Source organism: Numenius arquata, chromosome 16 (assembly GCF_964106895.1).
Source record: "Numenius arquata chromosome 16, bNumArq3.hap1.1, whole genome shotgun sequence".
NCBI classification, from domain to species: Eukaryota; Metazoa; Chordata; class Aves; order Charadriiformes; family Scolopacidae; genus Numenius; species Numenius arquata.
In genome coordinates this window covers 1,952,129-1,966,976 of record NC_133591.1, presented here as the reverse complement: position 1 = coordinate 1,966,976, position 14,848 = coordinate 1,952,129, and the positions used below count along the sequence as shown (strand labels likewise).

The window sequence follows — 14,848 nt, the reverse complement described above, 5'->3', positions numbered from 1 at the left end:
AAGGCTAAATACTTACAGATTTGCTATTTACTGAAGATGTGGCTTGTACAGACAAAGCACAGCAGGAAGGACACCTGGAAAGCATTTCCCTTTCCCTCCAGGAAGGGGTAGAAAACCTTGGCTTTACAGAATTTACAGATTTCAGTAGAAAGGAATGATCTATCTTTCCTTGTGCATCGCCTTCTGGAAATAAGAAAGTGAAATGTGATCTCTGACGTGCGCAGCCTGACAGTAAGTAGCTGTAGTTTACAAAATGTAGGAGCTTCGCTGCTGGCTCAGCCACGCTTTACAGGGGACTGGGAAAAACTACCAGAACTGCAAACCTCAATCCCCACCAGCGGCTGAGCTGCACACCATGTCCCGCCAGCGGCACAATCTGCAAATTCCCAGCCGAGCCCAGACACTGACGATGTCTGTCGCAGCGATCGTATTCCGCTAAGGCTCCCGCCCCAGGGACGCAGAGCAGCCGTTATCCCTGACGTCCCTCCATCGTGACACTCCTCTGCTGCCAGCAACGGCCTCTGGTCACAGGCAGCTCCAGGGCGATGCTCTCTCTGCAGCAGAAAGGGTAGCACCCGACTGGCTTCTTGAGTCTCCTGGGCTTCAAGCCCCCTGTTTCTCTTTATAATCAGAATTTCTGCATTCTGATGCTTCCCCTACCTCAGAAGAACTCTGATGGATATGTAAGAGCAAGGTGACACAGAAAACCCAAGAAAGCCTGCTTAATAAGCACCTTCTTCTCTGCTCCTTAACCACCCAGTTCTAATTATCATCTTCATCATCCCCCTTCCTTGCAAATAGTCAACCTTTCTGAAAAAAAAAAACCAGAAATCTGCTGAAGCTGCACACATGAACTCTGCCTTACACTTGCAATCGTTTTAAAAACCATCTCGAGAGAGTAAAATCTAGTTCATGGGTCTCGCTACTGAGCTTCCTCGTCTGCTGCAGAGAATTCTCTGAGCCTCAGGTGCCCATGGAGATGCCCAGTGGCCACAAATGGCCAGTAACCAGAGGACACTGAGCCCTGGCCAGTTCTGCATCTATTCCTTCCAGAAATAGCTGCTTCTAGAGGGGAGACTGGGGGAAATCCCTTCAAGAGCAGGCTGGGAATGATTGCTGCGAGCTGTGGGGCATCTGGAGCCAACTCAGGGGCAAGCTGGCACTGATGAAACCTGTCAGTCTGTCCCCACTGCCCGTCCCGTGGTCCTGCTCCCCGAAAAAAGGGGCAGCAGGGAACAGACTTGCAGTCGTTCAGCTGCATCTTCATCCCAGCCCCACGGAGAGTTCAGGGATGCAAATAATCCTCCTCCTCACCCAGTGCCTCCTGTTCATTCCCACCCAGGGAAGAGGGATGTTCCATCGTTAACGAAAGGCCCGGTTCAGCCCCAAACGGGAGCTGCCAGCAGCCGGTGGCTTTGTGGCAACATCGTCCTGCCCAAACGCTCAGCGCTGGCAAGGAGCTTTCACACAAGCATTCATTTTATTATGATTAGTTCATGATTTTGCCTTACTGCCCTGCTATTTCTGAACGCGGGGCTGTAATAGAAGGCGTCTGTCGGCCCAGGAGAGAGGGCAGCCATTACACTGCGGAGTCCCCACCGTGTCGGTGGCCTACGCCAGGCAGGATTCAAACGTAGCCTGTGCGAGGGTTTGGACACCGAACCCCAGGAGGAGCTCTACAGCTTTCCTTTCCATTTCTGCATGTCAGTCCTCTTCAAAACCCTCCATCAAGCAGAACTTCTCCAAAGGAAATGCTTTGGAAGGAACACAGGTCCTTCCACATGATCATCAAAAAGGGCCACTCCAACCCGTGCTGAGAGATCACCCATCGTTAGCTCTACCTTGGCACCCTGGCCCTACAGAATTCCTACTACAGGACAGTCCTGCACACCTGAGGGCCAGCTAGAGATGGAAGAATAACAGGGAGATGAGAGATCAGCGTTCCAGGCATTAAAAGCTTTCACATTTACTTTTTGACTCCAATCTTTCCTCTGACCCCGGCATCAGCCGCACTACCCTTGTCTAAATCACAGCTCGTGACGTGGCACCGACACACGGTACAAGGGTTACCCGATGGCTTTCACAAGATCAGATTACCTGGTGTTAAAAAAAACCAAACGTAATTACTTCAAAAATATAGTACAGACATAAGATTCTGCATCTCCATTATTAGAAATGGATAGATTTGTGCTGCAACACAACCAACACGCACCAACCATCTTATAGACCCCAACGGGGGCACGACACAAACTGCTTTTGCCCCGAGCGGTGAAGTGAGCTCCTGGTCCTCCTCCTGCCTTTGCAGAGGCGCAGACATACACCCGTGTGAGCCAGAACTCTGCCTGACTCTCTCCTCCGCGTCACCTCCCCCAGCTTCTTGCCGCAAAAAACGGGGTCAGAGCGAGTATTTAGCCATCACGCCTCGGAGCCTACCGTTAGGGAATTTGGAAAAGGGACATGTAACTTCTGCACTTTATGATTTGAAGGGCACGGCTTCCCTGGCACCCTTAGGTTCTTGAAAGAAAAATGACCTTGTAGTAATACTCCTAGGATGTAATAATGTCTCGCGTTGATCAGGTAACAGGCGGTAGAGGAGATTGAATTCACCACCTATTTTTGCTGGGAGGTGATCACAGGACACACATTTTAAGTTCAGTGTCAAGTTCAACTCCCTGAGTTATACAAAATATTAATTCGATCCTTTAAGTGAAATCTTGCCTTGTCACCCTGCTCCAGCCTATTCACACTATAAAGTCTTTTATATGAAGACACAGGAATTCATTAGAGTTTACCTTCTACCAGGACTTTAAATCATTACTGAATCTGACCTTCTGCCCCACCACCTCTCCCTACAAAGCATCAGTTTGATTTATTCCCTGTTTTGAGTGGAGATACCTTCAGTCGTTAGTACTCAGCCCCACTGTCACGGGTGAGCCCTGTCCTGGGTATTTAATCCTGAGCATTTTTGACTTGGCAGAGGTGATCCCGCTATTGTAACTCCGTTGGCTGGCGGAAAAAGAGCTCTTCAATCAGAAATCCTGGACGAGCGTAACAGCAGGGCTTAGTCCTCTCTGAGGAAAAGCTCACAGGCTGCAAACTCCTTGTGCTCATTAGAGCCAGCTTCTGTGATGGGAGAAGGACAATGAGCTAAATCACTGTAACCCCAGTTCTTCTCCCTTAACACAGTCCCTCACTCTTCCTCCTGCGTGTCACGATTACCTTGGTGCTGGTTCAGGGAACCTCTCTTTGTAAAACGCCCTGACCTTTCATGGGCACTAAGTAAAAACTGGAAAAAAAGAGCAGCAGCCCAAGCATCCAGGGTTCATTTTCCTCAGCACATTAACCAGCAATGGGCACTGACATTTTAGTAACGGAAAGCACAGAATACGTCACCAGAACGTGAGGCTGCTGCTGGTGCCGGGCAGGGCTGTGACTCTTTATCCGTGCATCATCAGGCGGCAAAGAAACCAAGTCAATGTTTCACTCCACCGCAGCCGGGTGAGCCGAGAGAGAGGATGCTCTCGGACTCTGTTCAGAAGCACTAACCCCCCACGGGTCAGCATGGCGTTACTTCAGGACAGGAGAGGTTAAACTAAGAGCCTGCAGCTGGCTCGGAACAAGAAAGGAAAAGACAAGCCTGTACCTAAGGGTCTCACCAGCCCAAGAGTGTTTTGTTTCCACCTCTCTGCACAAATTAAGTGGTTTTTAGAGCTAGTGCTAATGGAGCTGCCCAAAGATGAGCTCCCCAACACGCGCAGAGCTACAGTCCCACCAGGCACCAGTTCTTGCGGTCACCCCGTGGTCACCCGAGCTGCACAGCATCCCACTCGCTTAGGGAGGTACGGTCAGACTTCTGCTGTCTACCCTGGGGACATGAAGACACCGCTCAGTGACACCCACGCTGCCACCAGTGGCACAGATGGGTATATCCACCTCAGCTTCGCTTCAGGCAGTACAGGAGACATGGCTGTAAGAAGAACAGCAGCAGAGACTTCCCCGGGATTCTCAGCTTGAGTACATTCCCAGGCTCTGCAGCAGCCCAGCACAGCCCACGCTGAAATCTGCTCTGCTCCATCTTCACAGAGAAACGAGAGACATCAGGCTGTGCTGCTGCTTCCTCTCTAACTGCATCCAAACGACCTCAGAGCTGAACTCCCACCCTCCCCTCCATCAGAAGAGAGATAACTGTCCTTCTAGATGGTCCTGCCCACCTTCCCCTCTCCTCCTGCACCTCCCTTCTGCTCTCGTCCTTTAGGATGGGACCCTCCTGACCATGGTGACCATCTGCAAAGCTCCACAGGAACCAAACAATGCACGGAAAGAAAGACCGAGTCCCTTATGATTTCTAGTTTCCTGAATCAACCGTACTTTTCAGTCTGCTAATTCTTTCAGAAACAAGCTTACAGAATTAGCTCATCTGAATATCTTGACCAGCCACTGCAGCTGGCCAAAAAAACCAACCCATCACTTAACTGTGATGGAAAGCATCAAAATGACACTGGAGATGCCTCCTTCATGGTGCCGTTACAGCATCTTGCCAAGAACCAGGCTTCTTACTCGTCCGCACAGACCACAAACTCTTATATGTTCAATACCCCGAGGTCTCTCTTGGAGACGCCAGAGATTTATGCCAAATCCCAGCCACTTCTGCTTCATTCCTTCCCTGGGCACCAGTATCACAAAACAGCCTGAATTTTCCCCCGCGCGGTGACTGCAGGGAGCAGACGACCCATCTGGACCTACAGACTGTGCTGGGTATGATCCGGTGCTTGTAACAGGAGCTGCACAGACTCCCTGCGCCGGCGAGAGGAAAACGTTTAAAATCTTAAAAACAGTCCATGTGGGCAGCTTCTACGATTCCCCGCTCAGCTGACAAATTCCCCGTCTCCAGGCTTGCCCGGGGAGGGACAGATGTGAACGCTGCAGCCAGACCCTCTGTCATCCCTCCTGGGTTTGTGGACAACACGATCCAGCAGAGGCTCCTGGAACAAACACCTCCCTCGGAGGGCAGCGGCGTCCCACACAAAGGAGCACTTTTTACCTCCTGAGCCAATTCTCCGGACGGTCGGAGGTAAAACAATTACCTCATTACAGTCGCCCAGCAAATTCCCTTCTGGTGGAATTCGCATCAGCACTACTGCAACTTTATAACATTTGCATTATAAAAATGTCTGCAAAGGAGGCCAAGAAAAACAGCTTTTTGTTCAGAGGAAGCTCTGTGGTCAAGATGATGTCATCAGAAAGCGCCAAATTAATTTCCTGTGGTTACATCCTACAGGAAATCCAAGCAGCTCAGCTTTCTTGCTAAACCAAGTAGTCATTTGTTGTCAATAACTGTTAATTACGTGCCCAGATGTGCCATAAACGAAGAACTATCCTGATTAGCCTTCATTCCCTGGATTCCTCGACCGTTGGGATCTGTTTAGATCAGGGGCCCGAGGTCAGTGAGACGCAGCAGCTGTGGCTTCCCCGGGGCTTGGGGCACCCAGTTTACCCCAGGAGCTTGCACCAGTCCAGCCAGTTTCCAGCTATTTCATAGCTATTTCCATTCAGGTTGGAAAAGACCCTTGGGATCATCGATCATCAACCCTACTCTACGAAGTTCTCCCCTACACCATATCCCCCAACACCACATCCAAACGACTCAAACACATTCAGGGATGGTGACTCAACCCCCTCCCTGGGCAGCCTGTTCCAGTGTCTGACCACTCTTTCTGTGAAGAATTTTTTCCTTATGTCCAGTCTAAACCTACCCTGTTGCAGCTTGAAGCCATTTCCTTCATCCCCCTCCTCGCGCCAGGGGCACCTGCTGCCGAGGGACACCACGGAGGAGGAGCAGCTACGTAGGATTGGACTCTTTGCGGGAACAGGGACCCCCCCAAGCAAGAAAACTGTAAAACCAATGTCGACTAACAGCTTGTCTGCTCTGCACGAACAGAAACAAGGAAATCGGGAGTGATTCAGGAGGTTTTTCCAGCCGGTAAAATCATCACGAAAACGTCTCACAGGCCCCTCCCGCCATCACAGTCCTTCCACAACCTACCGAAAGACACATCTCTCCAAGGCTTACTTGGTATTTAAATTATAAGATAACACTTTGCTAAAGCACTTCCCTAATTCAAATGGGTCTTTTCAATGACTGATCAGCGGGAAACCGATCTCCCTCAGTTTTCAGATCTCCCCAAAACATTTACATGAATCCACACCTGCCTTCACCTGCCGTCCCAGGCCCTCTGTTTTGCCCGTTCACAGTAGAGGGGAAGCCACTGGAGGGGGGGGGAATAGCTTTTGAATCTGTAACTTACACTAAAATTACGATTCTGTCCTTACAGTGAACTTTGGGTAGAAATCTCTTGGGGCAGCCTCTCCAGCCCATGTTTCCCTGGCCTGGCAGGGAGCCCAGCATAACACCTCCAGAGCCGAACGGTAAATGGTCAGGGCGGATCAGATCCAGCCCGAGCAGCCCGTACACTTTACACAACAGCATACTTTCAGGGCTGCACCGATTCTTCTTTTCACTACCTTTTACACAAAGCATATTTTATTTGGAACAGGGAGCCAAGCTCATCACTTCTCTGGGAAAGGCACGACACAGGATGCACCCGAACAGATTTTGAAGTGGTAGCACCTCCTTCACAGGGGAAACAAAAGCTGATGACAGCCAGGGCTCAGCTGCAGAGACGTTGTATGGACACCTACTCAGCAGCAGCTCCTACCCGCACACCCTAGAGCCTACAGGAAGAAAAAGGACGGGAAAGAAGAGGGAGGCGGAATGACTCGCTCAGAGCCACACGGAGACTAGAGGCGACAGGACAAACCACGCATCCTGCCACTCTCACCTACTGGATCGACTGGTACAAACCATTTCCTTAACAAAACACGCAGCTGGGAGGAGAAATCACACAGCTCCCAAATTCTCAGAGTAACAGCACAGACAGACAAAGCTCCTTGACACACTCGATCAGCACTGACCCCCCCAGTTCCGTCTGTTTAATGAGCTTCCTACCTCTCTGTCCTTGAGTTTCATGGCGAGCACCAGCTGATGTCTGTGGTTAGTCAGGGCCTCCCGGTAATTTCCTTTGGAGAAGAATGCGGAGCCCAGATTCCCATGAGCTCGGCATTCTCCCGTCTGGTCACCTGAGTCACATGCAAACAAAACAGAGGTTAGTCAACAACGGTGGGGCTGGAAGCGCCCACCAGACGGACTGGAACACACCGTACAAGTGATGCTTCAGCGCAAGAACCAGCATCAGAACAAACTCATCCTTATCTTTAACACACAGCCCGATCTCTCCTCTTTGCCGGCCTTCAGAAACTTCTACAATAGCCATCAACCTTATTTTTAGAGTTGTTTAATTTCTTCTTTGGCCTAACACTTGGCAATTTCCCATTCTTCCATGTTTATTCCTTCCTTGACATTAGCAATTTGTTTGTGAAAGTGAGTCAGTGGCCCAGGCTTCAAACAAGCAAAGCCCATGCCAGCTCTCCCCTGAAAGCAATTCTGCAGCACAGCTCGGCTCCGACACAAACCACATCTACTGCCACCTTCAAGCCAGTAGTCCCTGTACTTCCAGTGAACTCTCCTGGCTAGAGCCTTCCACCACTGTCTTCTCTACCTCTGCAAGGTGCTGCCTTTCTGTCTCACGTACTGTCTCCTCTCCCACGGCACCCTGAAAGCTTGAAAGCTCTCAGGATATATCGTACACGAGAGGGATTTTCTAATTTGTTTATTTTTTAAACCCTCTTGTTCATCCACTGTCTCACTGATTTGTTCCTTCCCTGGCAACTGCCTCAGAAGCTCAGACTGAGAACCTTCTTCTGTCTAGTTTTTTTAAGGTTTTGAGCCCAAGTCTACACAGGGGATAAAATCAGTTCCCGCACACCCGACACCAGAAAACTAGAGGACCCTGTAAAACCTTGGCACATTCGTTGACCACCTGCCCCCTCCCACACAGGGGTAAAAGGGCTGCACAAGCCTGTACTTTGCACATTTCAGAAATTCCAGATATGATTTAGCAGCTTGTGAAAACCCACGGACACCTGAGCGTTACAGAGAGATGCTGACCATTAACACAGCTATTGATTTGCTCTGTCTGCACCAATCCAGCACCCAAGTTTCAGTGAAATGAGAACTCTTACCTAAAGTCTTGGCTACGTCCAAGTCCTGCTGCATGTATCCAGTGCTTTTCTCCGTATTCCCGAGGGACCAGTACGCGCTGCTCAGTGCGGAGAACACCGATCCCCGCAGCTTTAGGCTGCAAGTGCCGATCTTCAGGGCAGCCTCCAGCACCACCACAGAGGCCCCATGGTGGCCCGCGGTCAGAAGTTCCTGGCCGATCACGGACACCACAACAAAGGGGCTCTTGTCCAGCTTCATCTTCTGCAGTTGTTGATAGGTGGGCTCCAGGGACTCTGAAATACGAAAACAAAGGCAGGAGTTACTCAACAAACCAAGTTATTTGTGTACAGAAATCACTTTCACAACTCCTCTTCATTTTTTGGTAACCAAATGACACATGAGTTAAGGGCCAGACTGTCCAAATCAACCCACGATTTATTATGGGAACTCAGGGCTCAAATCCATCATCTAATATCTAGTACAACGAGACAGAACATGTAGCAAACTGCTGTTTGCCTTGCAGGAAGCCCTTCAGGAAGACAACACAAGAATTCAGAGCAGTCTCACACTGAGCTCTGAAGACTGGTCTAACGGCAGAAGGAATGCAGAAAACACCTGTAGAGTTTTGCAGGGAAGTGGAAATGGGCCGTCAGCAGTGGATGAGAGCCCTGTAGTTCCTGCTGCTTCAGCACAAACCTTCAGCTGAAACCGCTGCAAAATCTGTGCCTGTCCAGATACCAATGTATCCAGATACCACCAAGAGACACGACAAAAACTGCAGAAAGAAGCTGCTCCTTCTTCTGCAGGAGAAGTTACTCCTGCAATGACAGCACTGGACCTGCCAGGCTACTTATAATTGGTCTAATTGCTTCCATCATCCCGATGATAAAACATCTTGGCTGCATGCTTCATTAAGGACATCAATACAACAGGACTCCAGAACTTGCTGACCAAGGGGCATTTCTTGATTAGATGCTCTCACCTGAATCGACACTATCCCAGCAACCTCAGAAAACCACTTCCTCCCTGTTTTCTGCCTCTCTACGACCACTGAGTGTATAAACAACAACAAAAGAGGATTTTAACACTTCCCTGAAGGTGAAAACAGTGTGAAGGTGATGCCAATTACTGACATCTAATTAGGTCCAGGATTAAATGCAGACGTAAGAGGACAGAAATAGTCGCTGTAACACACCACCACTTATCACGCTTGTCACCGCGAAAGCAGGCACCTGCCTTAAGGAGCTTACTTAGGATCCCAGCCAGGTAATCCAGGCAAACGTATGGAGAGAGAGGGTACAGACAAGGAGAAAGGAAGAAAAAGGAAAACCCAAGGGAAGTGCTCCTGGTAACCCTGGAGTCCAGCAGGAAAGGGAGAACCCGCACGGTAATAGAAAGGCAGATGTGTAGTTCGTTACTGCTCTTGTACAACAGCAAACGAGAAGGGAAGAAACAGCCACAACCATGTTAAAGATGCAGCAACAATGATTCAGTTATTGGGGAGGGGGGTTCCACCTTCATCTTTACGCACTGCGGACCCCCTGAATCCCCAATGTCTGCATTCAATACTGTTTGGCATGTCACCAACGCTTACAGCCCTTCTGCCTTTCTGGTTCCTCCTCTTCTTCCTCTGAACACGAGTATCCTGGAAGCCACCGCTCACACCAGTCTATCCACAGCTTCACACAACTTGTCATCCTGGTGGAACCAAGTCACAAGGGACTGGCTTTACACCACAGACAGTACCCGGGGAGATCTTCCGTCTCTCCTAGACAGCCAGCTCTTGGAAAGGGCACCAGAACAACACTTAACGACTACTGAAGTGCTTGCAGAGTGCCCAGCACATGGGACCGAGATCCTGAATATTCATCACAGTAGTACAGCAGATAACACGCTCTCAAAGTAAAACTAGTACTTTATAAACAAGGCTGATCTAAAACTCTGCCAAGTGGGAGGATGACAATTGGAAAGCAGCAACACTGAGAAGCACGGCAGGGAGCAGCAGCGCAATACAGCAGCGAGATCGTCCAGCCAAATCCAGGGACACTTGCACAGAAATATCACATCACCTGCATTCTAAGCAGCAGCCACAGTACCTTTGGGTATCAAATTAAATTAGCTTCACAAAGTAACTGCTATATAGGACAGAAACTTCCAGATGAATTCACTTTAGAGGACGGAGGGAAGCACTGTAAAAAAGGAAACACCAATGGGGGATATTTTTTCATTTCAGCGCTTCTTGGCCCCCAAGCCCTGGGGCCTCCAGCAGCATCTGCTGAGGCTGAGAATTGCCATGTTCCCTCCCGGGAAATCCCATTAGGACATTGCAACACAACGCTTGCAAGAGAAACAGAGCCAGAGAGAAACAGAGCAAAGAGGAGGCGACCTCCTTCCTCCAGAGAGGAAAATCCTGGAAACAGGGATATTATGAAAGAGGCAAAACGCCGTACAGCTAATACAGCTTCAAGGTCCTTGTGATTTCAACACTCTTCCTGAACATAAGTGAATTAGCAGAGCAGCCTTTTTTGCTTTCTGGAACGCTGCGTTTTGAGAGATGTTAGTACCGTGGAAAAGCTGCTAATGGGCTCTTCTGGGCAAACACTGGCCCGGGGCGTTCAAGGCTCCCTGTTCCCGATGGCCAAGCGCCAGAGCACCGTGGGAAGCTCTCCCAAGTCCTACTAAAGCCAGGGCCACAGCAGTGCCCACCTCAGCACTGAGAACAGACAAAAGACAAACGAGGAAGGATGTCATTGGAACTGCTGCATAACACCACCCTGATTCATCTCCAGTGCCTCTCGAGCTGGGTAGCACCATCTCACTGTCCCTCTAACTCAGGAGAATATTTTTCCGTTCCTCCTCCTGCTTCAGGCTCCTTTCTCAGCACCCACTGACTCAGCAGACATGTCAAATCCTGAAATCCCTTTGGGCCTCCAGGTTCTCCCCCCCGAGATGGTGGCACAGCAACCCGTGGACTGAAACTAACACCTCCGAGTACCTCAGCAGCAGATGACCATCCTGGAGAAGACCTCCCGGTGCTTACCTCGCATGGGAGACTTCATGGCGGCCTCGACCATGCCAACCAGAAGCTGAAGACTCTTGGGATCTTGAGCCAGTCCCGACGCAAATGCTGCCAGTGCATCTGCATGACGTCCGAGATACTGAAGGGCCACACCCTGTCGGAAGTATGCCTGAAAAGCCAAGGAAGAAGACATGATAATTACTTAATTGGATGAAGTCACAAATAATCCATCCGCCCGTGACCGCGTGCCGGTGACGCTGGGCTACACAACGACATCCCTGGTCACGCTGGCTATCATCAGAAAAATCCAACACCACAGTCTGGTCTGTGACTGCCACCCAGTCGCTTGTCCCCTCGGTGTCGTGACCTTCTCAACCTTTGCAAGGGCTCTGAACTGCTCTGGAGACCAGGGAGAGTAATTACTGTTAAGCCAAAGCTTTCCCCTTGGGCTTGGCCAGTTACTTATTCTTATCTACTTACAGCCAAAAACTTACTCTCCAGAGCTCCGTTTCTGTTCTCTTGGCTCACAACAAATAACTTCTTTCCTTTCTCATCAGCTCTTGCCAATGAGCCCAATAGAAACACTAGGACCAGCAGAGACCAAAATGCACCGAGAACTCAAGTTGCAACGAAAAACGACGCAAAGATCCAGACAGGAGCCAAATCTTCCTTCTCCTCAGGCACCCCCTAATGCAGACACTGCCCTGCATTGCCCCACTGGTTGGGCACCGGATATATACACAGATATATAACACACACACACATATATACACATGTATGTATATATGCACTTCTTACATTAAAGCAAGACACTCATAATTTTGAACATGTTTACAAAAGCATTTTTCTTCGTTTCTTTCCAAGGGAACCATTCATGGGAATGTGCAATACCTTCAAAGTAGCTTAAATCTCTTGTCACCGAGTATTTTCACTTCTACATCAGCAACGACATCAATATGCCAGTGGAAAGCATTCCCAAACAGAGCTCCCCCGTCTCCCTAAACTGGGATACCAGCAGCCTACGCCCAAAGCAAGAACTGCAGAAAGATGTTCTGCTCGTACATAAAGCAACGGCGGCTCAAAGGGCACCCAGACCTTCCTCAGGAGCTACCGGGTGAGGGATCACAGGATCCACATCCAATATTTACTCACAGGACTCAGGGATATTTGCAGCTCGTACACCCGGACTCACGGTACAAAAGTCGTGAGTCGTTAAGCATCTTTGACGCCCATTATTCAGGTTTTACCTTCATTAAGCTAATACCTTTCTGACGTAAACTTTGCTGCACTTCTGGTTCATTCAAAGCTACTTCGATGCCACAAATGAAGCTGTCGGAACAGAAGGTAAAATATTATTTGCATTTCTTAAAGAGTGCTTAAAGAACCTAATACTGCTCCTTGAGATTGGCTTCTGGTATCGCTTTCACGGATAAGACCTCATCACTATTGCTCTCCATCTGTAACACTAAGTGTACATCTGTGGAAGCCTTTTACTTAAACAGGCTAAATCTCCAATTAATACCCAAACTGGTATTTCATTAGAGCTTTCAAACACTTTTGGAATCCAATCCAGGGACGCAGAGATTAAGGAAAATCAGAAATGACATGAGAAATTTACAGACATGAATATTTAATCTCTTTTCCATTAGTAAGCCTTGATTGTAGAACCGCTTTTAATGAATTCAATGAAAGCAGAATTCTTTTCATTAACCTTTAGTACAAATGTGTCCTTATTGAACCAAACAAGCTACTGTACTGGAAACCCAATTCAATGTTAATTAGATTACTAGCATGAAGCTTTAAATCAAAGAAAATACTAAGAACTAACAACGTGCAGTGGCCATGAAGTACGAGTCCTCCCAGCAGTGAGTGAGCTGTCACCTAAATCATGGCATACACTTTAAAGTCCTTTTTTTTCCCCCCAGAATTATCATTTAATTACTTTCTTTGCCACCTGATGACAGAGGCGGTTTGACGCTGCCTGTCTCTGATGGGGACCTTTCCAGGCAACAAGGCTGGTCCAGGGAAAATGTGCTGCCTGATCCAATTATGCAGGATGAAGGCACAAACACGCAGCAGCCAACAAGGGAATGGCACGGTGAGTACAGGCGTCCCCAACATCTCGTGCTTCACAGGAAGGTAGAAGTGGGCCATCTCCTCTCTCAGAACGCGTACTGCCCCGACAGACGGCACATCGGGGAAGATGTGGCTTCCTCACCACCAAAGAAAGCCCCAAAACCCCAAAAATCACTTCTATAGAGGCTTTCAAGGAAGAGGCAGGAGGGCAAGGGAGGCTACAGGCAATGGAGAGAAGCCACCCAGAGCCTACAGAAGGCAGGAACCTACAGCTTCAGAAGATGCGACATGGTGTGATCCTCTCTCACATCCCATCCTATAAACACAAGGGCTGTAGGACAACCAGCAACGTACTCTTCAGCTAAAGGCAGGCCAATAACCAGCTTCCCTGTCTCCCAGTAAGGAAAATGGAGAAAAATCAAGCTAAACAAACCCCAGGTGAAGCCTCTGCCCCTCCCTGCGGGTTCTGGTACAAAAATCCAAGGGAACATCAGTTCCCAGCAGGAGAGGACACACCATGGTGCAAGATCACAAAAAGGAAAAAAAAAAGAAAAATAAGAAAAAGAAACCAAAAGCCTGGCCATGAGTCTCCCAGCACTTTGTTGGCAGAGGAACAGGAGTCCTGTTCTGCCTACCATGGCCTGCCCAGCAACCCCACCAGCCCCCCGCCTTGCTGGGATGCACCAGTGGAGATACTGGTTTCTCGCACCTGCCCGTCCAACCCCGATGCCTTTGGGGAGCACCAAGGACATCTCAAACGTTAAGAAAACAGAGACCTCATCCAACGAGCTCCGCACACAGAGGAGACACCACAAGCTCCAGATGCCAGAAGAGGAGAGGACGGGGATGAGATTCACAAAGAGCACACGATGCAGCACCCTGCGTTTCAAACCTCCTTTCTGCAAAGCGGTTTTATTCCCTCCCCACATCTATTCCTGGAAGTCCCCCCCCTGGAAACCATTTAATTTGAATACAAACACACCATTCAGAGCCCAAAAGAAAAACCTATTAATCATAACCGAGAGGAAGATTTTGGCCGATTTTTCTCCTGCAAAAACCCCTTCCTTCCTTTCTCCTCCAGTTTCCAGCGCACACAGAAGGCTCTGCACACATTGTGTGCCCCAGAGGCCTTTAACAAAATAAATAAAAAGCATTCACATCACCTATTTCCTCCCCAAGAGGCATTCACATGTCAGTTTAGCATTGGAATGAAGACACCGTATCAAGGGAAAAAATCTGCGAAGAGGAAATGGTGAGAATCCCCCTTTGGAAGCGGGGAGGAAAAGGGAAGGCAGGGAGCCAGCAGCTGCAGCTGAAGGAATGAGACAAGGAGCCGCTTTCCAGCCCCGACACAGACAGGCTCTTCCCACGCCTCGGCCAACTTTACATTTTTAATCACACCGTGTGAAGACAGAAGGGCACTCACTCTGCAGTAAAAAGGACATGAATTTTCCAGTGATCCCAGGTAGGAAAAAACCCATTGATTCCTTTTAAGATGACTCAATCAACAAGAGAATGATGTTTTGCTAGAGATGGGACAACCGCACAGCAGGTGTCTTCTAACCTGGGGCTCTTTGCATCCTCAATGCTACAACAAAGCCCTGGAACAATCTTTTCCTTTCTTTTTTTTTTTT

General features: G+C 49.1%; 1 protein-coding gene across 1 annotated transcript in view; it reads right to left on the bottom strand.

Annotated features, from left to right (window-relative positions):
- The window catches only part of TTC28 (tetratricopeptide repeat domain 28), a 154,673-nt gene that overhangs the window by 54,435 nt on the left and 85,390 nt on the right, over positions 1–14,848 (bottom strand). The window contains exons 3-5 of the mRNA XM_074159776.1: positions 11,160–11,307; positions 8,140–8,412; positions 7,007–7,137 (exon numbers count right to left, since the gene is read on the bottom strand). Of these exons, the coding sequence (XP_074015877.1) occupies positions 7,007–7,137; positions 8,140–8,412; positions 11,160–11,307 (552 nt within the window). The remainder of the gene's footprint in view (positions 1–7,006; positions 7,138–8,139; positions 8,413–11,159; positions 11,308–14,848) is intronic.